The sequence below is a fragment of the Hyperolius riggenbachi genome, chromosome 10 (assembly GCF_040937935.1).
Source record: "Hyperolius riggenbachi isolate aHypRig1 chromosome 10, aHypRig1.pri, whole genome shotgun sequence".
NCBI classification, from domain to species: domain Eukaryota; kingdom Metazoa; phylum Chordata; class Amphibia; order Anura; family Hyperoliidae; genus Hyperolius; species Hyperolius riggenbachi.
In genome coordinates this window covers 258,672,301-258,695,414 of record NC_090655.1, presented here as the reverse complement: position 1 = coordinate 258,695,414, position 23,114 = coordinate 258,672,301, and the positions used below count along the sequence as shown (strand labels likewise).

General features: G+C 44.0%; 2 protein-coding genes across 2 annotated transcripts in view; one reads left to right on the top strand and one right to left on the bottom strand.

The window, feature by feature from the left end:
- Positions 1-23,114, bottom strand: part of LOC137537128 (zinc finger protein 850-like) — a 96,540-nt gene that overhangs the window by 26,681 nt on the left and 46,745 nt on the right. The window contains exon 7 of the mRNA XM_068259260.1: positions 13,126-13,178. Coding sequence (XP_068115361.1) covers positions 13,126-13,178 — 53 coding nt within the window. The remainder of the gene's footprint in view (positions 1-13,125; positions 13,179-23,114) is intronic.
- On the top strand, positions 13,647-18,028 carry LOC137535354 (oocyte zinc finger protein XlCOF29-like). Its single transcript, XM_068257183.1, has 5 exons — positions 13,647-13,686; positions 16,743-16,862; positions 16,944-17,078; positions 17,209-17,287; positions 17,778-18,028. The coding sequence occupies exons 1-5, from the start codon at positions 13,672-13,674 to the stop codon at positions 17,957-17,959; spliced, it is 531 nt and encodes a 176-aa protein (XP_068113284.1). The 5' UTR covers positions 13,647-13,671; the 3' UTR covers positions 17,960-18,028.

Below are 23,114 nucleotides of genomic sequence, written 5' to 3'. Positions count from 1 at the left end.
CCTGCACTGAGTGTGGGAAATGCTTTGGTAACAAATCTCACCTTATTTCACATCAGCGATATCACACAGGGGAGATGCTGTTTTCATGTGCTGAGTGTGGGAAAGGTTTCATACAGAAATCACACCTTGCCACACACCAGAGATCCCACACAGGGGAGAAGCCATTTTGCTGTGCTGAGTGTGGGAAATGTTTTAGGAAAAAGAATGTCCTTACTCAGCATCAGAGAACTCACACAGGGGAGAGGCCATATGCATGTCCTGAGTGTGAGAAATGTTTCCCATCTAAATCATATCTCATCATACATCAGAGGTCTCACACGGGGGAGAGGCCTTATTCCTGTGCAGAGTGTGGGAAAGGCTTTGTACAGAAATCACACCTTGTCATGCACCAGAGATCCCACTCAGGGGAGAAGCCGTTTTGCTGCCCTGAGTGTGGGAAAAGTTTTAAGAAAAAGAATGCACTTACTCAGCATGAAAGAACTCATACAGGGGAGAGGCTATACAATTGTCCTGAGTGTGGGAAATAGTTTCCATGTAAACCATTTCTCACCATGCATCAGCAGTCTCATGGAGTAGACACTGTATTCCTGTCCTGAGTGTGGGAAATTGTTACCATCCAAATCATATTATTATTATTTATTGTATTTATAAAGCACCAACATATTACGCAGTGCTGGGCAATAAATATATACAATGATACAAAGGGTGGCAGGCGTAACAAGGGTATACAATATAGGACAACGCTATGCAAGGCAAACAGGGTAGAAGATACATGACCATGTGATTTTGGACTGGTTAGGTAGGCCCAGTAATACAAGTACGAGGCTGTCATAGGAAAAGAGCACATGATCATTTAGAATACAATAGAGAAGGGAGGACCCTGCCAGAGGCTTATAATCTAAGGAGGGGGGGGGGGGGGGTGGAAACACTAAGTAGGGCTTTGAAATAAAAATTCAGTAGTGTGTAGTAAGGGTTGGGTAGGCCATCTTAAAGAGGTGGGTTTTGAGGGCTTTGCTTGAATGTGATGAAGGAGGGGGCCAGCCTGATGGGCAGTGGAAGGGCGTTCCAGAGGGTGGGGGTGTCTCTTGAGAAATCCTGCAGGAGTGCATTGGAGTGGTAAATGTGTGGGGCACTTAAGCGAAGGTTATTGGAGGACTGGAGGGGCAGCTTGGTATATACCTGTGAACAAGCTCTGAGATGTGGGTAGGGCAGGTTTTATGCACAGATTTATAGGCCAGGCATAGAATTTTGAAAGTTATCCTGAATTGGATAGGGAGCCAGTGAAGGGAATTACAGGGGGGAGATGTGGATGCAGGATGTGAGAAGAATGGATGAGTCTGGCAGCTGCATTCATAACTGATTCAAGGGGAGGCCAGACAGTAGGGAGCAGCTTGGTAGTGTCCAGGGTCAGAAAGGGGCAGATCTTGAGAAGTTGTATTCCTGTCCTGAGTCTGGGAAATGTTTTTCAGCTAAACCATTTCTCACCATGCATCAGCCATGTCATGGGGGTTACATTGACATTGCTTCCACTTCTATCCATCAGAAGTCTCACATGGGAGAGCCTCTATTGTTGTTTTGAGAGTGGAAAATGATGGGGAGAAATATTTGCTTTTACTGTATTTTACATCAGTGGATGCACTCTGGAGAGAGGCTCAGACTGGAAGTTGCCATACACACAGAGATTGATGCTTAAAATGGCAAACTGATCTGTTTCTGGTCTGAATTTGATGAAATGGGTATCTATTCCTTTCACTCACAGCACATCGATTTGCAATAAATGTAAGCACATTAAATGTTTTGAAAAGTTATTAGGCCCTGATACATTATTTGGAAAAATCGATTGATGTAGTCCAGTGATCTGCAAACTTGGCTCTCCAGCTGTTAAGGAACTACAAGTCCCACAATGCATTGCAGGAGTCTGACTGCCACAGTCATGATTCGTAAAGGCAAATGCATTGTGGGACTTGTAGTTCCTTAACAGCTCTAAAGCCAAGTTTGCAGATCAGTGATGTAGCATGTTGTGCAGATTTGATGAGAGTGATTTACATGCATTAGATGGGAAATGTTTGACCTGCAGACTGCATCTGGCTATACATCAGGAATCTCACACAGGAGAGGGGATGTTAAGCTAAATCTGAGACTATATTCTGTTCACTCCTTTAGGTAGTAACATTCATCCTCCCCCCCCCCCCACATTTCTCCTAAGGTGGTGCTGTCCAACTCCAGTCCTGGAGGGTCGAGGTCCTGAATTGATTGGACTGAATCAGGAAGGGTGTAGTTCCAGGGGCGTAGCAATGGGGGTTGCAGAGGTTGTGACCACATCAGGGCCCTTAGGTCAGAGGGGCCCCGAATGGCCCTCCCCTCAACTGCAGTATTAGCTCTCTATTGGTCCTGTGCTCATAATAATGACCTCTGTAGATACTTTGAATAGTGGTAATCATTAACAAGCTGTTCCCCACCCCCTTCTTGCACCTCTGACACTGTAGTTGCCATTGGCAGATTTTAGTGCACCGTATCAATTGTTATGAATAGAGTGTTTGGGGGCCACATTGTAAAACTTGCATCAGGGCCCACAGCTCCTTAGCTACGCCACTGTGTAGTTCATCAAGTAAAACACATTTCACCATTTCTCTGTCCATCCTAAACGCTAGCATGGATATGGCCCTGCAGGACAGGAGTTCCTATATCAAGGCTGCCATCTTTGTTTTGTGCTTTTCTTCAATAAAGATGTATTTAAAAAAAAAACAGCTCTCTCCTGGTATTGCAGAGCTACAGATAGGCAGACACTGACAGAGTGAAATGGCCAACGCCCTGAAACTAAGCAGTATCTGGGTTATGACTTTTCAAATTGAGACCAAATCGGTATGCGCCAGTAATTGAAATGATTGGTAAGAGTAGAAGACCCCTCCCTGATATTCTTTTTCCTCCCCCCAATATTTAATGAATATAGAAAGGTACAGTCTGTGGGGGTATAAGGCTTTGTTCACATTTAAAATCAAAATCACTGACACCGGTGATTTTTGATTTTGTGAGTGATTTATTTTTTTCCTCTCCCGGCGCTTACCTGTGCGCTTCGTTTTTTTGTAAATCGCTTTTCTAAGTGCTTTTGCAGAGCGATTTGCTTGTTCACTTCCTGACGCAAGTCAGGAAGGGAACTCTTTGATCCAGAAAAGAATAAATACAATGGGCTTGATTCACTAAAGGGTGCTAAGTGTTAGCACGCCAGTGAAAAGCCCCTTAGCACATGCAAAGTGCCTTTCCACGTGCTAATATGCGCGCAAAAGGTGAGCGCGGAACGTCGCACCGTCCCTCGTGCAAAATAGCCTGATAAGCGTACTTTGCACGTGTACGGTGCAATGTTTCAGGCGCACTAAATAGTGCGCGATCAGTAACAGCTTTGCCTGTGCAAAGTACTTAGCACCCTAGTTAGCACATGCAAAGCTTTTAGGCGTGATAACTATGTTAGCACCCTTTAGTAAACCAAGCCCAATGTATTTATTCTTAAAGCGGTATCGTCACCATAAAAATCAAATTTCAACAGCAACTGGTCTGAGTGCATTAAGTGATAAAGATGCTAATCCTGCATTCAAAACTTTCAAAACTTTTTCTGCTGTTATGATTTGGAGTTATCACATACTTAAGGAGCACTGGCCCTTTAGTAGTCGGTGCCAAAGAATTGCATGCTGGGGGTTCTTTTTATCTATAATCTATTCCTCCTCTTCCCTTTATTTCCCTGCAAGCTGCTTATCTGAAACCTAACCCCCTATTCACTTGTGTTTACAAGCGAGGCTGAGGTTACTCAGGGATTGGAGGAGACAAGAAAAAAATTAAAGGGCAGAAATGACATCACGAGTTAGCCTTAACTGTGGGCAAAAGACATGGCCCCCACCAGGAACAGAATTCTCGTCATTTACAATTCTCAACATTCACTGAAATCAAAATGTGGACAGTACAATACATGTGTTATGTAAGTAGATCAAGTATTTATCTACTTATATATGTCAAAAACAGAAGTTGGAGGAGCACTCATCCATAGGAAGGAACTGTTGTGTGCCCAAGCCTTGGATCCCTGTATCCTCAGAATCCTCAGTAGTCAAATGTAGAAAGGTAGCTGTTATAGCTCTTTCTCAAGCCGAAAAGCCCATACGGGCTGTTCGGCTTGAGAAAGAGCTATAACAGCTCGAAACAGCGGGCTGTCGCCGCCAAAGCCTTATTTTTGACCATGCTGTCATTTAATGACTGATCAATAAAGAGCTAATTTTTACTTTTCTACTTCTGGTGGTGCCAGCCTCCTTTCTACATTTGTCTACTTATATATGTGTTTTTTTTCCCTGGCATAGTATGGCTGATCCTACTGCTTTAAAAGCACTGGGGAAATCGCTATGCCAAGCGCTTTTGTGATTTACCTATACCTGCCATTATAGGGAAATCGCCCCAAAAATGGTACAGGCAGCGCTTTGGGAATCATTGCACAATCGCTTTTAGCGATTTTGAAAATCACCGGCGCTTAAAAAAACTTCAAAACGCCCTAGGTGCGAACAAAAAGCCATAACAGCGAATCTCAGGTTATATAATTGTTAGAGAAAGGTCACATGCCACCATAGATATAAAACACTTAGATTTTATTCAAAAAAGATTAAAAACTTCTCATCCATGCCCTCATAATTTCCCGCCTTGACTACTGCAATGCCCTTCTGTCTAGTCTCCCTATGACCCGAACAGCCCCCCTGCAGTCCATCATGAATGCGGCAGCCAGAATTATCCACTCCTCCCATCGCTCCACCATGGCAGATCCCCTCCTAGAATCCCTCCACAGGCTTCCTATCCAGTCCAGAATCAGATTCAAGATATTGTGTCTGACCTACAAATCTGTCCACAAAACCTGTCCAACCTACATTTCTGATCTTACTCAGAGGTACACACCTAGCCGCTCACTCCGCTCCTCCGGTCAACTTCGCCTGACCGTCCCCAGCATCATCCAGTCCCATGCACGCCTCCAGGACTTCTCAAGAGCCGCTCCAACACTATGGAACTCCCTACCTCCACCCATTAGGGCAGCCCCCTCCTTCAACACCTTCAAGAAGGCCCTCAACACTCACCTTTTCACTCTGGCCTACCACCCCTCACAATTGCTCTAAACCCACAGCTGGACTGTGGTCCCCTACCTTTCGTGTCCCTGCCTCTCCCTCTAGATTGTAAGCCTTTGGGCAGGGTCCTCCTCCTTTTGTGTCCTACCTGATCATGCACCTCCATTACTGTGAACCCATGCTAGGCATCTGAGTGAACCTAACTTGCCTAATCTCCATGCTCCCATCCAGTGACTGACTAAGCATTACCTTATGCTCATACTGTGATGTGTGATCTGGTTTTCTTGTATTCCTGTATTGTCATATTGCTGTATGTCACCCCTAAATATTGTCTGTAACCTAAATGAATATCCAGCGCTGCGTAATATGTTGGCGCTTTATAAATACAATAAATAAATACAATTTAGTTTTCCATTAAACATCAACTGCGACACAACGTATCATATTCCTACCCACCAACATAAGTGGGATAAACAGATGTCTAAATGACCAGGATCACAAATTCTCTATGCTTTATTAAATTCTCCATGTCGGTATAATCGCTAAGAATTCTCAAGGCCAAGCATGGGCTCGATACGTTTCTTGAAAGAAAATTCACTTCTTCTGGAAAGATTTAGCTCTCGAGTGAAAAACAGACACGACAACCTACAAGGTATGAGAGAAACAAAAAAAATGGACCAAAACACTCTGATACCCCCATAAACTTATACCCACCGGTGCAGAATCTGGCCAGCCAGGTCAATCCATGTATACAGAGATGATCCGCAAACCAGGTAGGTAAAATGCCTGGTATTCTTTTATGGACAACTCCACGCAAAAAAGACAATACATCCACAGGATCAACTGACGCATGGCGGGCTTACAATCTGCCATTAGTCATACTACATTATGACTAATGGCAGATTGTAAACCCGACACGCCTCAGATGATCCTGTGGATGTATTGTCTTTTTTGTGCGGAGTTGTTCATAAAAGAATACCGGCATTTTACCTACCTTACCTGGTTTGTGGATCCTCTCTGTTTGTAAGAGAGAAACACATGTATTACAAAACCACTCATGATATCCAAAAGCCCACGGACAGAGTGGGGGTGAAGACAGTAAAGAAGCAGGGGGGTTGAGAGGCAGGGGATGCGGAGAGTAATGCAGAGAGGAAAAGGAGTGGAGAACCACTCGTAACCGCCATCAAGAAGTGACCCATATAATTAGACCATAAAAAGGTAAAAGATTGCCATCATAATGTGATCCATGTAGTTAAAGGGGCACTACAGCAAAAAAAACTGTACAATTTAAAATATGTGCAAACATATACAAATAAGAAGTACATTTTTTCCAGAGTAAAATCAGCCATAAATTACATTTCTCCTATGTTGCTGTCACTTACAGTAGGTAGTAGAGATCTGATAGAAGTGACAGGTTTTGGACTAGTCCATCTCTTTATAGGGGATTCTCAGGGATATATTTCTTTTCAAAAGCACTTAGTGAATGACAGTTGCTCTGTCCAACTACCAAAAAACTGTGTAGGGAGCAGGGCAGCTGGCCAGCATCGTTGTTTAAATCCTTTTTAGGGAATATCTTTATAAAGAATAAAAGCCTTGCTGAGAATCCCCTAAGAAGAGATGGACTAGTCCAAAACCTGTCACTTATGTCAGATTTCTATTGGCTACTGTGAGTGACAGCATATGGCTCATTTTACTCTGTAAAAAAGGTACTTCTTATTTGTATATGTTTGCACATATTTTAAATTTTACAATTTTTGGGGGCTTTAAACCATCACCGATAGAGAAGTACCAAAACCAAGAAAACCATAGACCAATACCAATGTGCATAGTGTTAAGTTCAACAAGGACCAATAACAATATCAGTGATAGAAATTCTGTGTTTAGCCCCTGGGTTATATCAGGCTTCTCAGGCAATTAAAGGCACAGCGGGCAGTGAGACCTGAGAGACAGCAGAACAATGCATGAAGCGTGGGAAGGGCTTTGACACCAGCTTGTCAATGGCCCACTATGAGTCAGGTGCCGTGGGTCATAAGAGACAGCCTAAGCATGGTGCCCCTGAATAATGTCATCTGTGGAACCAATGTCTATTACTTAATGTGTACCCCAAGGCAAAACTAAGGTTAAAAAACATACCTAAGAAGAATGAAGCCTTTAAATCCTGTAGAGGCTTTGTGCATCCTCCTACGCCCCCCCCCCCCCCCCCCCCCACCATTCGTAAAGAGCTTGTTAGATCTGTGATGCTGACCGTGGGTCCGTGCTGTGCCTGCATGAGCGGAGCCATTCATCTGTGCGGCGCGGCCACAATTGTGCATGGAGGGGGCGCAGTCATGATCTTCAGGAGAGTCCCGGCAGCCACGGTGGTCTGGGGAGGATGAAGGGCCTCCCCTCTTCTTAGGTATCTGTTTATTGTTAGTCAAAATACACCTACACACGTCATACTCACCTCCCGTGTAGTCTACTCCTCAATCTTTCTCCTCTCCTGTGTCCTGTTTGTCCTCTGTGATCAATTGAATTCTCCGTCCTCCATTTTGAAAAATGGCCATTACCCCATAACTGCTTCCTGGTCAGCACACTGTTAAACTGTAATATCGACCACTTGAGCTATAGAGAAACATGGACATTACCTTGTTATAACTGACAGCAACTGATATATTTTAGTTCTAACAAAATCTTATCAGAACTGGAAGGAATTGTAAGAAGAAAATAATGAGCTTCTGAGAGGGACTGGCGGCGAGGTAGTTACATAGTTATTTGGGTTGAAAAAAGACATACGTCCATCGAGTTCAACCAGAGAACAAAGTACAACTCCAGCTTGCTCCCTCACATATCCCTGTTGATCCAGAAGAAGGCGAAAAACCCTTACAAGGCATGGTCCAATTAGCCCCAAAAGGGAAAAATTCCTTCCCGACTCCAGATGGCAATCAGATAACATCCCTGGATCAACATCTGGGTCAATACCTAGTAATTATAGCCATGGATGTTTTTCAATGCAAGGACAGCATCTAAGCCCCCCTTAAATGCAGGTATAGAATTTGCCATAACTACTTCCTGTGGCAATGCATTCCACATCTTAATCACTCTTATTGTAAAGAAGCCTTTCCTAAATAAATGGCTAAAACGTTTTTCCTCCAGGCGCAGATCATGTCCTCTAGTCCTTTGAGAAGGCCTAGGGACAAAAAGCTCATCCGACAAGCTTTTATATTGCCCTCTGATGTATTTATACATGTTAATTAGATCCCCTCTAAGGCGTCTTTTCTCTAGACTAAATAAACCCAGTTTATCTAACCTTTCTCGGTAAGTGAGACCTTCCATCCCACGTATCAATTTTGTTGCTCGTCTCTGCACCTGCTCTAAAACTGCAATATCTTTTTTGTAATGTGGTGCCCAGAACTGAATTCTATATTCCAGATGTAGCCTTACTAGAGAGTTAAACGGGCAATATTATGCTAGCATCTCAAGTTTTTATTTCCCTTTTAATGCATCCCAAAATTTTGTTAGCTTTAGCTGCAGCGGCTTGGCATTGAGTACGATTATTTAACTTGTTGTCGATGAGTACTCCTAAGTCCTTCTCCAAGTTTGATGTCCCCAACTGTATCCCATTTATTTTGTATGGTGCTAGACCATTGGTACAACCAAAATGCATGACTTTACATTTTTCAACATTTAATTTCATCTGCCATTTATGTGCCCATATAGCCATTCTATCCAGATCCTGTTGCAATATGTCCCTATCTTCCCGAGAGTTGATGATTCTGCACAATTTTGTATCATCTGCAAAAATAGCAACATTGCTCACTACTGCATCTACTAGGTCATTAATAAATACATTGAAGAGCACTGGACCCCACTGCTAACAGTCACCCATTTTGAGTATTATCCATTGACCACAACTCTTTATTTTTATGTCCATTAGCCAGTTCCCTATCCATGCACACAGACTCTTTCCCAGTCCTTGCATCCTCAACTTTTGCACCAGATTTTTGTGTGGAACAGTATCGAAGGCCTTTGCAAAGTCCAAGTATATCACATCTACAGCATTCCCAACATCCACATTAGCGTTCACTACCTCATAAAAGCTGAGCATGTTAGTCAAACAGGACCTGTCTTTAGTAAACCCATGTTGATGCTGAGAAATAAGATTCTTTTCTACCATTAAGTCATGTATAGTATCTCTTAGTAACCCCTCAAATAGTTTGCATACAACTGATGTTAAGCTTACAGGTCTTTAATTTCCTGGATCTGATTTTTTGCCCTTCTTAATGGGAAAACGTGGGCTGTATGCCAATCCACTGGGACTCTGCCAGTTGAAAGAGAATCACAAAAGATAAAGGGGTTTATCTATAACGGAACTTAATTCCCTTAGGACCTGAGGATGTATGCCATCCGGGCCAGGTGCCTTGTCTATTTTTAATTTATTTAGTCTTGCCTTCACTTCCTCCTGCATTAAGTATTTAATATTACAGTTGGAAGATTGAGACTCTTCTGCATCTGTAATTTGCAACAGTGATGTTTCCCTTGTGAAGACAGAAGCAAAGAAAGTGTTTAATAACTCTGCCTTACCTTGGTCATCCACCATTGAGTTCCCACCCTCATCCTTTAGGAGTCCAATCTTTTTCCCCTTCATTTTATCTCTAACCTTTCTATTCATCCATAGAGGCCTTTTTTTATTCCTAGACGTTTTGTTTCCATATGGGATATACATACTACAATATTGATTGAGTTTAAAAGCTTGCCATTTCCCTTCAGTGTCTTCCCCTTGTAGTACATCATCCCAGTTCACCAAACTTAGTGCCTGCTGAGTTGATTGAACTTTGCTTTTCTAAAATTCATAGTTTTAGTGGTCCCGCTGCCCCGTGGCCTATCAGTCACCAGATCAAACGTTATCATGTTGTGATCACTATTTCCCAAATGTTCTTGAACCTGCACATTTGATACATTATCTGGTCTATTAGAAATGATCAAATCCAGTAACACATTCTCCCTAGTTGGTTCCGTTACCGTTTGAGTCAAGTAATTGTCCTGTAGTGCTGCCAGAAATCTGCTGCTTTTACCAGAATGGGTAGCCTCAATACTCCAGTCAATGGGCTTGATTCACAAAGCGGTGCTAACTGTTGGCACGCCTGTGAAAACCCCCTTAGCACGTCTAAACAAGCTTTTCGCGCATAAAACTTTACGCGCGCAAAACTTTATGCGCATAAAACTTTACGCGCGTACTGCACAGGGCGCTCAGCGCGAAGTGCCCATTAAAGCCTTTAGGACTTAGCGCGCATAAAACTTTGTGCGCGCAAAACTTTGCGCGCGCAAAGTTAGCGCGCGATCTGATTGAGAAATCCGGTGCTAACCTACTTAGCACCCTGGTTAGTGCGTCTAAAGACTTTAGACGTGCTAAGTAGGTTAACACTGCTTTGTGAATCAAGCCCAATGTCTGGAAAGTTGAAGTCGCCCATAACTATGACCTCATTTTTACTTGCTGCTATTTCAATCTGCTGTAGTAATTGCAGTTCTGCGGCTTCTTTAATAAGAGGTGGCCTGTAGCATACCCCAATAAGCAATTGGCAACCTTTATTTCCACCATAAATATTTACCCAAACGGACTCCACATCTTCACAATCTTCCTCCATCTCATCGTTCAGGACAGCTGTAAAAGAATTCTTAACAAAGAGACAAACCCCTCCACCTTTTTTCCCTGCTCTGTCCTTCCTAAACACATTGTATCCCTCTAGATTAGCTATCCAGTCATGGCTTTCATCCATCCATGTCTCTGTTATTCCCACAATGTCATAGCCTTTGTCATTGAGAATGAACTCTAGTTCGTCTATTTTATTTGCAAGGCTCCTAGCATTTGTTTCCATGCACTTTATATTTTTACCTCCACATTTTCCAATTTTGGTTACATGAAATGGGCTACTTGAAGTTTTACCAACCTCCTTAATCCTTACACTGTCCCCACCCCCTTCTCCACCCCCCATAATGTTATGCTCCCACTGTCTTTTTACCTTATCTTGTCTACATATTGAGACTTTACCCTCCCACCTCCAACCAGATCCTAGTTTAAAATCTCCTCCAACCGTTTAGCCATCTTCTCCCCCAATGCAGCTGCACCCTCCCCATTAAGGTGCAGCCCATGCCTGCTGTAGAATCTGTATCCGACTGCAAAGTCTGCCCAGTTCTCCAGGAACCTAAACCCCTCCTTTCTACACCAATTTCTCAGCCACTTATTTAACTCCCTAAGCTCCCTCTGTCTCTCAGATGTAGTGTGTGGCACTGGTAGTATTTCAGAAAACACCACCTTGGAGGTCTTTGCTTTAAGTTTATATCCAAGTACCTGAAAATCATTTTTGAGGACCTTCCATCTCCCACTAACTTTGTCATTGGTGCCAATGTGACCCATGACAGCTGGGTCTTCCCCAGCCCCACCCAATAATCTGTCAATTCTTTCCGCTACATGCCGAACCCGAGCATATGGGAGACAAAACACTGTACAGCATTCACGGTTTCTTCGACAGATTACCCTATCTGTGCGCCTAATAATTGAATCCCCTACCACCAGTATCTGCCTAGCCTTGGCTGCACTCCTATTCCCTTTTTCCTGCAGCGGTCTGCCCCTTGGTTGCTAAGGAGCACATCCTGCTGCAGCATTGCTAATCCTGAATCATCCTCCCCAATATTACGCAAACAAGCATACTTATTAGTGAGGGACAACTCGGGACTAGCCTCCCTGCCACTTTTTCCCCTAACCCTTCTAACTGTGACCCAACTAGTGGCTACCTCTGCTTCTTACTCCGGCTGTACTCCACCCACCTCATCTTCACTGGTTCACTCCAGTGTCTGGATCGTGAGATCCAAGCTCTTATCCATGTTCTGTATTCGTTTCAGTGTTGCGAGATGCTTATTAAGCTCTCTGACTTCAGCCTCTAATTGAACAACACCCAGGGCAACAATAAGCACCCTAAATCTGTTGATCAAGGCATGCATACATGTTGCAGGATGTACACTGTACTGCATTGTCCAACATGATGACTATTGTGTTGGGAAATTACTTAAGGTAAACTGTGGTGGTAAAAGATGAAGCAGGAGAGTGAGTGAAGCTGGGGCGGAGGAGAGGGAGTGACTGAAGCCAGGGTGGAGGAGAGGGAGAGTGAGTGAAGCGGGGGAGTGAGTGAAGCCAGGGTGGAGGAGAGGGAGAGTGAGTGAAGCTGGGGTGGAGGAGAGGGAAAGTGAGAGAAGCGGGGGAGTGAGTGAAGCTGGGGTGGAGGAGAGGGAGTGAAGCTGGGGTGGAGGAGAGGGAGAGTGAGTGAAGCTGGGGTGGAGTCCTCAAAACGTAAAGACTACACCACAACGTGCATAGCACATTCTAACCAATGCAAAAAAACGCAATATTGGTTGAAGGAAACATTTATTTTGTATTATTATTTTTTTAAGTCCTACTGCTTAAAGTACTGCCTCCCCCTTTGTGCCTGTGTTCTAACGCCTGTTTTTAACGCCTATGCCACTTGTGTCGTAGCCATTTCGTGAGCAAGCCACAGACTGAGCAAGCTCAGGTACTGAGTCCGGAAGCTGTCCAAATACCTCCTGTTACAGCTAATCCCTCCCCCTAGCTAATCCCCTGTCTACTAAGGTAAGTATGTAATATTCATTTGCAGGTACATCATGTGTGTATTTTAAATCATTTTACTCGGTTCAGGTTCCCTTTAAAGGACAGCTATTCATAACCAAATGTTGTAAACTACATTGCACCAATAATGTCTCTGTATTATTTAGTCACTGCGTAAATACTTTCTCTATTTCTCAGGTATAAAACCTGTGCCAAAATCTCTGCTTTACTTTGTGCCAGTTCCATTATGCATTAGTCTATGTTTTATTTGAAATTGATTGAAATTTGATCAGGTGGACAGTTTGGGCAATATATTCTTGGCAGATTCAATTAGAGTGATCAAATATGCTGGAAATTGCATGTGAAAACCTATGAGTACGTTAAGGCTCTGTTCACAGCGTTTTTCAATTTTTAGTGCAATTTTTTCCGCCTCCCTGCACTTACCTGCGCGCTGTGATTTTGTATAAAGCGCTTTTCTAAGATACATAAAATGTAGACTGGAACATAATACAGATTTGGTAGATTCAGTAATTACAGTTACAGTTCTAGCATGATGAACTAAATATACAGCAATCTTCAAGACACAAAAGGGTAAGAGAGCCCTGCCCTTGCAAGCTCCCAATTTAAAGGAATAGGGAGAAAATGAGGTGGAGGAGTATCCAATATTTCTGGGTATAGGCAGTGTGGTTTTCGGTTAATTTAAGTAAGGAGTCCAACTTGGTCACATGGCACATCTACATCTTCCGCAAATGCCTATGGACAAGTAATGAAATCAATTATTTTAATTATGATTATGGAATGGGAAGCAACTGTGGATAAGGATGATGTGTAGGCGATTCCCTAAACAGAAGCTGCAGTTAGTCTATTCACCACAAGATGGCAACGTCACTGCTCGCAGGTGGAACGCACAGATAGGAAGTAAACAAGCCAAAAGACAGGAAGCGGTGAAACACTGGAGGATGAGAAGTTGCACGAAGTGGAGGAGATAAGATGATGTTGGACAAGGTAATTGTTTGATTCTTGTTATATATTAGTAAATCTATGCCTGTCGCACATTGCACAGGTTGCAGAATAAATGGAGGGGGGTGGCCCGGGAATTAACCACTTAAGGACCAGCTAACGCCCATAGGCGTCAGCAGGTCTTAAGTGGGTTACCATGGAAACGGCCGCTCTATCGAGCGGCCTTTCCATGTCAGTTCACAGAAGGTGTCTCCGTGAACAGCCGGAGAGCCGCCGATCGCGGCTCGCCTGCAAAATGTAAACACGCGGGGAAGAAATCCCTGCTGTTTACATCATACGGCGCTGCTGCACAGCAGCGCCGTAGAGCAGATCGGCGATCCCCGGCCTCTGATTGGCTGGGGTTCGCCGTCATTTGATAGGCTGAAGCCTATCCTACAATGCGCAGGACGGATATCCGTCCTGCGCTGCTCACAGGGGGAGGGAGAGAGCGCCGAAAACGATGCGGAGGGGGGCTTTGAAGAGCCCCTCCGCAAAGCGCAGCAAGCCGGTGGCGATCAGACCCCCCCAGGAGGACATCCCCCTAGTGGGGAAAAAAGGGGGAAAGTCTGATCGCCCTGGCTATTTCCTGATCGGTGCTGCGGGCTGGAGAGTCCACGCAGCACCGATCAGAAGAAAATCCCCTGGTCCTTAATTAAAGTGAATCAGAGATGCTACACTATCATTAATTTATACTTACCTGGGGTTTGCTAAGCACCGTGGCTTTCCTCGCAGTCCTCTTCCACCCCTCCGTTCTGGCGCTACAACACCCGGTAATCCGGTCAGTTGCGAGTCAAGGCCTTCTGTGCATGGGCTGCTTGGCAACGCTCCCATCTCCTGAAATGTTCTGCACCAGAGCACAGAACGCTCCAGGGTACGGGAGCGCAGCGAGTAGTGCGCGTGCAGCCGAGCCTCACATGCGCAGAAGGCCGCAACTGTTCGGATTACCGGGAGTTATAGCGTCAGAATGAATGTGCTGAGGAGGACGGCGAGGGAGGCCCCGGTGCTCATGGAGCTGGAGGAAGCCCCAAGTAAGTAGAAATAAGAGCTAGGAAACTATCTCTGGTTTCCTTTGAGATGTAATGGGGCTCTTGGTAAGGTAGTAGTTATGGGGCCCCGTGCAGTTTGGTGAGCTCCATAAATCCACTAGGCCACAGCCACCTGCCTAGTTTGTCTGGTGGATGATCCTGCTCTGGACATGGGTAGGGGCGAGCAGTGGAGAGATTAGTACAGACACGGGTATGGGCAAGAAGTGGGGGGATTCGTATGTGTGTGTGTATATATATATTTATATATATATATATATATATATATATATATATATATATATATATATATATATATATATACTGAGCAGAGGTGGACATACATAGTTACTGAGGAGGTCATAGTACTCCTGTCACTACCCTTATCACCCTCCTTGCAGTAATTGCCATATAAGATGCTTTTATATAACTGCTGTGACTTGTTTACTAGTTTTCTAGTGGCCCCCCTACATGTGCCATAGTTTATGGCTGGCATTTCACCTTCCTGGTTATAATCACAGAGACAAGAGAAGATGTATATGGAATATAGCCATGTCCCTCCAGTGCTGGCATCTCACCTTCCTAGTAATAATTCAGTCACAGCACAGAGACAAGAGAAGATGTATATGGAATATAGCCATGTCCCTCCAGTGCTGGCATCTCACCTTCCTAGTAATAATTCAGTCACATCACAGATACAAGAGAAGATGTATATGGAATATAGCCATGTCCCTCCAGTGCTGGCATCCCACCTTCCTAGTAATAATTCATATCACAGAGACAAGAGAAGATGTATATGGAATATAGCCATGTCCTTCCAGTGCTGGCATCTCACCTTCCTAGTAATAATTGAGTTACATCACAGAGACAAGAGAAGATGTATATGGAATATAGCCATGTCCCTCCAGTGCTGGCATCTCACCTTCCTAGTAATAATTCAGTCACATCACAGAGACAAGAGAAGATGTATATGGAATGTAGCCATGTCTCTCCAGTGCCGGCATCTCACCTTCCTAGTAATAAGTCACATCACAGAGACAAGAGAAGATGTATATGGAATATAGCCATGTCCCTCCAGTGCCGGCATCTCACCTTCCTAGTAATCATTCAGTCACATCACAGAGACAAGAAAAGATGTATATGGAATATAGCCATGTCCCTCCAGTGCTGGCATCTCACCTTCCTAGTAATAACTCACATCACAGAGACAAGAGAAGATGTATATGGAATATAGCCATGTCCCTCCAGTGCCGGCATCTCACCTTCCTAGTAATAAGTCACATCACAGAGACAAGAGAAGATGTATATGGAATATAGCCATGTCCCTCCAGTGCAGGCATCTCACCTTTCTAGTTATAACTCACATCACAGAGACGATACGATGTATATGGAATATAGCAATGTCCCTCTAGTGCTGGCATCTCACTTTCCGAGTAATTATTCAGTCACATCACAGAAGCAACATGTCCATCCAGTATAGCCATAGTGTCATTTCTTTCCCAATATTCTTTCCCAATATGTCCCCCCTGTGTCCCCAGCATTACCATTATCCTCCAGTATGTAATGTCCCTCCCCAGTCTTGCCATATCTTTCCCAGTATAGCCACACAGTTTAGTGCACATAGGCTTATACAAATTGTGCATGCAAAATTATACAGCTTTAAAACTGACTCATTCCACCTTGGAATGATTGGATTGGCCCATTTTCAAATTTGCACAAAAAATTTGCATAATCCTGTATGAATTGAATTTTATTGACCATCCTTAACTACTACAAGCACTGCTGTAACATCACAGGATGTGAGGAAAGGAGGTTAGCTGGAGAGGAGGCAGAGTGAGGTCAGGACTGCAGAATGCTGTGAGTATAGTGCACAGGTAGCTATAAACCAGCTTTTTATGCTTTCCTGCAATACTCTGCATGGATCTACCATCCACAAGTGACAACAATGGGGAGTGCTGGGGGGAGAGGATCCTGTATCAGTGCTTTCACCACTGACAACTGTACAGCCTACATTATCCTCCCCTTATTATCTATCATTAGGCAGCAGCATCCTGTACAGATCACATGACCACATCACTGAGGATGGATGAGGACCAGAATCACATGACCGAGAGGATATTCAATCTCACCCTGGAGATCATCTATCTGCTGACTGGTGAGGTGAGAAGGATTCTGGGAGGTCACATCACTCATATCTCCATTAGGAGATCATGTGACATTATTGTTGGTCTTTCTACACAGAGTTTTCTTCCAGTGAAGTCTGGTGATCATGTGACCATCACTGTGCCCCCACCTCACTCTCTAATATCTGAGGGACACAACAAGCAGAAGATTCTGGAAGTCACCAGGAAGATGATTCAGCTGCTGACAGGAGAGGTGAGCAGTGCTGGGAATTATGGGAAATTATCCATTAACAGCAAGGGGTGTGTCTGGGTGGTGACTGTATCATTGTGTGTTTCAGATTTCTATAAGGTGTCAGGATGTTACTGTCTATTTTTCCATGCAGGAGTGGCAGTATATAGAAGGACACAAGGACCTCTACAAGGACACCATGGTGGAGAATCAACTGCCCCTCACATCACCGGGTAAGAGGAGACTTTGTTAAATTGATAGCAGAAAGGAGGGTGCCCCCAGATCTCCCCACCATCTGATAAACACATCAAGATGCATTCAATTTTTGTATCTCCGGCATGTCTAATATTACGTTTGGTCATTTTACCGCTTGATTTCTCATAGAGGTGAATGGAAATTGATAAGAAAAGATAAGAGAATTCAGCAGGAAATCGAGCGGAAAAATGAATCGAAAATCGTTTGAACAGGAAATCAATCGAAAACACACATCGCGTCTACCCCGCACAAGGCTTCTTCATTGTAACTTCAAATAAAAGACCTTGCGTACATCACAATCCTAGTGATGTGTGTGTCATCTTTCCCCACCTGGGTGTCCTAGGATTGTGATGTACCCAATGTCTTTCATGTGAAGCTACAGTAGAGAACCCCAACACAGGTTTGTGCTAGTCTCTATTACATAGACACAATGTATTCAGTCAGTGTGTGTGTGTGTGTTTCCTTCAGCTGGATCCAGTAACAGAAACACGTCAGAGAGATGTACAGGTCCTCTTTATTCCTGGGATTGTCCACAGGATCGCACCACCCCCCACCATTATCAGGTAGGTGGGACTCTGCATCCCCAGAGACACCAAACCATGACACATACTTTCCTTCTGTGTATGCTGTTATCTGAGTACTTAATTTAAATTATATTTTGTTGTGTGCACTTAGAATGGAGAACTGATACATGTAAATGCTGTGGTTAAAGAGGAAGAAGAAGAAACGTGTGTGGGGAGTGATCAGCAGTTTGCGGATAAGAGTGACATGATGAGGACAATTAAAAAGGAAGAGGAGGAGACATATGCGAGGAGTGATCAGCAGTCTATGGAGGAGGGTGACATGATGAGGACAATTAAAGAGGAAGAAGAAGAGATGTATGTGAGGTGTGATCAGCAGTCTATGGAGGAGGGTGACATGATGAGGACAATTAAAGAGGAAGAAGAAGAGATGTATGTGAAGAGTGATCAGCAGTCTATGGAGGAGGGTGACATGAGGACAAGTAAAGAGGAAGAAGAAGAGTCGTATGTGAGGAGTGATCAGCGGTCTGTGGAGGAGGGTGACATGATGAGGACAATTAAAGAGGAAGAAGAGACGTATGTGAGGAGTGATCAGCAGTCTATGGAGGAGGGTGACATGATGAGGACAATTAAAGAGGAAGAAGAGACGTATGTGAGGAGTGATCAGCAGTCTATGGAGGAGGGTGACATGATGAGAGCATCTAAGGAGGAAGACATTATTACAGGTATGAGCACAGGTGAGTGATAAACGTTAGAGATTCAAATTAGGAACAGTAAAGATAAGATGAAGCCAATAAGTAGGGTATTGGAGACTGTAAGTATTTGAGGGATCTTTGGGGAGGAGGACTGCAGTTAAATGTAGCTAAAAATTCCCCCTATTCAAACAAATGTTAGTGTTACTGGCCTGTAATAAGCTGATAATAGTCACTGTACATTACTGTACACAGATTGGTCACAGTAGGGTTGACTTAGTGTTACTGACCTGTAATAAGCTGATACTGGTCACTGCACATTACTGTACACAGATTGGTCACAGTAATAAGCTGATAATGGTCACTGTACATTACTGTACTCAGATTGGTCACAGTATGGGTGACTTAGTTTTACCGGCCTGTAATAAGCTGATAATAGTCACTGTACATTACTGTTTACAGATTGGTCACAGTAGGGGGGACTTAGTGTTACTGGCCTGTAATATGCTGATAATGGTCACTGTACATTACTGTACACAGATTGGTCACAGTAGGGGTGACTTAGTGTTACCGGCCTGTAATAAGCTGATAATAGTCACTGTACATTACTGTTTACAGATTGGTCACAGTAGGGGTGACTTAGTGTTACTGGCCTGTAATAAGCTGATAATGGTCCCTGTACATTACTGTACACAGACTGGTCACAGTAGGGGTGACTTAGTGTTACTGGCCTGTAATAAGCTGATAATTGTCACTGCACATTACTGTACACAGATTGGTCACAGTAACATTGAGTTAGTGTTACTGGCCTGTAATAAGCTGATAATGGTCACTGTACATTACTGTACACAGATTGGTCACAGTAGGGGGTGACATAGTGTTACTGGCCTGTAATAAGATAATGGTCACTGTACATTACTGTACATAGATTGGTCACAGTGGGGAGTGACTTCGTGTTACTGGCCTGTAATAAGCTGATAATGGTCACTATACATTACTGTGCACAGATTGTTCACAGTAGGGGTGACTTAGTGTTACTGGCCTGTAATAGCTGATAATAGTCACTGTACATTACTGTACACAGATTGGTCACAGTAAACTTAGTGTTACTAGCCTGTAATAAGCTGATAATGGTCGCTGTACATTACTGTACACAGATTGGTCACAGAAGAGGGCGACTTAGTGTTACTGGCCTGTAATAAGCTGATAATGGTCACTTTACATTACTGTACACAGATTGGTCACAGTAGGGAGTGACTTAGTGTTACCAGCCTGTAATAAGATAATGGTCACTGTACATTACTGTACATAGATTGGTCACAGTGGGGAGTGACTTAGTGTTACCGGCCTGTAATAAGCTGATAATGGTCACTGTACATTACCGTACACAGATTGGTCACAGAAGAGGGCGACTTAGTGTTACTGGCCTGTAATAATCTGATAATGGTCACTTTACATTACTGCACACAGATTGGTCAGAGTAGGGAGTGACTTAGTGTTACTGGCCTGTAATTAGCTGATAATGGTCACTGTGCATTACTGTACACAGATTGGTCACAGTAGGGGTGACAGTGTTACTGGCCTGTAATAAGCTGATAATGGTCACTATTCATTACTGTACACAGACTGGTCACAGTAGGGGGTGACTTAGTGTTACTAAACGGTAATAAGCTGATAATGGTCACTGTGCATTACTGTACACAGATTGGTCACAGTAGGGGTGGATTAGTGTTACTGGCCTGTAATAAGCTGATAATGGTCGCTGTACATTACTGTACACAGATTGGTCACAGTAGGGGGTGATTTAGTGTTACCAGCCTGTAATAAAATAATGGTCACTGTACATTACTGTACATAGATTGGTCACAGTGGGGAGTGACTTAGTGTTACTGGCCTGTAATAAGCTGATAATGGTCACTGTACATTACTGTACACAGATTGGTCACAGTAGTGGTGACTTAGTGTTACTGGCCTGTAATAAGCTGATAATGGTCACTGTATATTACAGTACACAGATTGGTCACAGTAGGGGTGAGTTAGTGTTACTGGCCTGTAATAAGCTGATAATGGTCACTGTGCATTACTGTACACAGATTGGTCACAGTAGGGGTGAGTTCGTGTTACCAGCCTGTAATAAGCTGATAATGGTCACTTTACATTACTGTACACAGATTGGTCATAGTAGGGGGTGATTAGTTTTACTGGCCTGAAATAAGCTGATAATGGTCACTGTACATTACTTTTACACAGATTGGTCACAGTAGGGGTGACTTAGTGTTACTAGCCTGTAATAAGATAATGGTCACTGTACATTACTGTACATAGATTGGTCACAGTAGGGGTGACTTATTGTTACTAGCCTGTAATAAGCTGATAATGGTTGCTGGACATTACTGTACACAGATTGGTCACAGTAGGGAGTGACTTAGTGTTACTGGCCTGTAATAAGCTGATAATGGTCACTGTACATTACTGTACATAGATTGGTCACAGTAGGGGTGACTTAGTGTTACCGGCCTGTAATAAGCTGATAATGGTCACTGTACATTACTGTACACAGATTGGTCACAGTAGGGGTGACTTAGTGTTACTGGCCTGTAATAAGCTGATAATGGTCACTATACATTACTGTACACAGACTGGTCACAGTAGGGGGTGACTTAGTGTTACTAGCCTGTAATAAGCTGATAATGGTCACTGTGCATTACTGTACACAGATTGGTCACAGTAGGGGTGAGTTAGTGTTACTGGCCTGTAATAAGCTGATAATGGTCGCTGTACATTACTGTACACAGATTGGTCACAGTAGGGGTGACTTAGTGTTACTAGCCTGTAATAAGCTGATAATGGTCACTGTACATTACTGTACACAGTTTGGTCACAGTAGGTGTGACTTAGGCTGATTTTACACTTGAGTTTAGTGGTGCAATGTGCTGCTTACACCACATCACACTGCAGAAACCAGCATGACCCTGCGCCACCGTGCATAGCGCCCTCCCCCCTCCTCACTCAGTGACCTACTTCCTGCTGGGCAGGAAGTACGTCACTGGGATTCACATTGGTCTGCACATGTGCGCCTTTTTGCACAAAGCTCCTGCCGTTTACACTTATGGCGTCACCCATACACTTCCATTACCCCAAGCACCATGCGTTAGGCACAGTGCTTGCGGTAACATGCTGCAGGCTATGGGTCAGTGTTGCGGTGGATTGGATATTTTCAGCACATTGTGGATATTACACTGTTCAATCCTGCTCGTTGTACATTGTCCAGTGGCAGATGAGAACTGAGCCTGACTGTAGCAGCTTAGCATCCACACTTAAGCTCAATCATGTAAGGGCCAAAATATAAAACAAAGTATAAGTCTCGGGCCAAGTAGTTTATTAAGATTTACAATTTATTGAATTGTCTCAAATTAAGTAGCATAACTATAGCGACTGCGGGAGGGCCTGGCAACAAGGGTTGCAATGGTTTGAAAATCCATGGTATGATAACTGTCCAAAAAAATACCACGGTATTATACAAATAATAGTATAGCTAGCCTGGTGTAGCCAGTAGTAGGTGGCCGCAGTATAGGTAGCCAGAAGATAGGTGTAGCAAGTAATAGGTGGCCGCAGTATAGGTAGCCAGGGATAGGTGTAGCCAGTAGTGGGTGGCCACAGGATAGGTAGCCAGGGATAGGTGTAGCCAGTAGTAGGTGGCCACAGTATAGGTAGCCAGGGATAGGTGTAGCCAGTAGTAGGTGGCCACAGGATAGGTAGCCAGGGATAGGTGTAGCCAGTAGTAGGTGGCCGCAGAATAGGTAGCCAGGGATAGGTTTAGACAGATTCAAGAGTTAGACAAAAGGTAGAGAAACCGGCACTGCTTCTTAGGCTATTTATTCTCGCGTTTTCATCAAATGTAAAACATCTTGCAAGCATAAAAAGTTGCACAATAGGTAAAAAACATACCATTGGAGGGAAGGTTTCGTGGCTAGGTGGATTGCGGACGGTGGGTGCTCGGATACTGGTGCCTTACAGCCGTTTCACGCTAAACGCGCTTCTATGGAGGCTGCCAATAGTAAGTAATAAGTGGCCGCAATATAAGTAGCCAGGGATAGGTGCAGCCAGTAATAGGTGGCCGCAGCATAGGCAGCCAGGGATAGGTGTAGCCAGTAATAAGTGGCTGCAGTATAGGTAGCCAGAAGATAGGTGTAGCCAGTAATAAGTGGCTGCAGTATAGGTATCCAGGGATAGGTGTAGCAAGTAATAAGTGGCCGCAGTATAGGTAGCCAGGGATAGGTGTAGCCAGTAATAGGTGGCTGCAGTATAGGTAGCCAGGGATAGGTGTAGCCAGGAATAGGTAGCCGCAGCATAGGTAGCCAGTAATAGGTGGCTGCAGTATAGGTAGCCAGGGATGGGTGTAGCCAGTAATAAGTGGCTGCAGTATAGGTAGCCAGAAGATAGGTGTAGCCAGTAATAAGTGGCTGCAGTATAGGTATCCAGGGATAGGTGTAGCAAGTAATAAGTGGCCGCAGTATAGGTAGCCAGGGATAGGTGTAGCCAGTAATAGGTGGCCGCAGTATAGGTAGCCAGGGATAGGTGTAGCCAGGAAT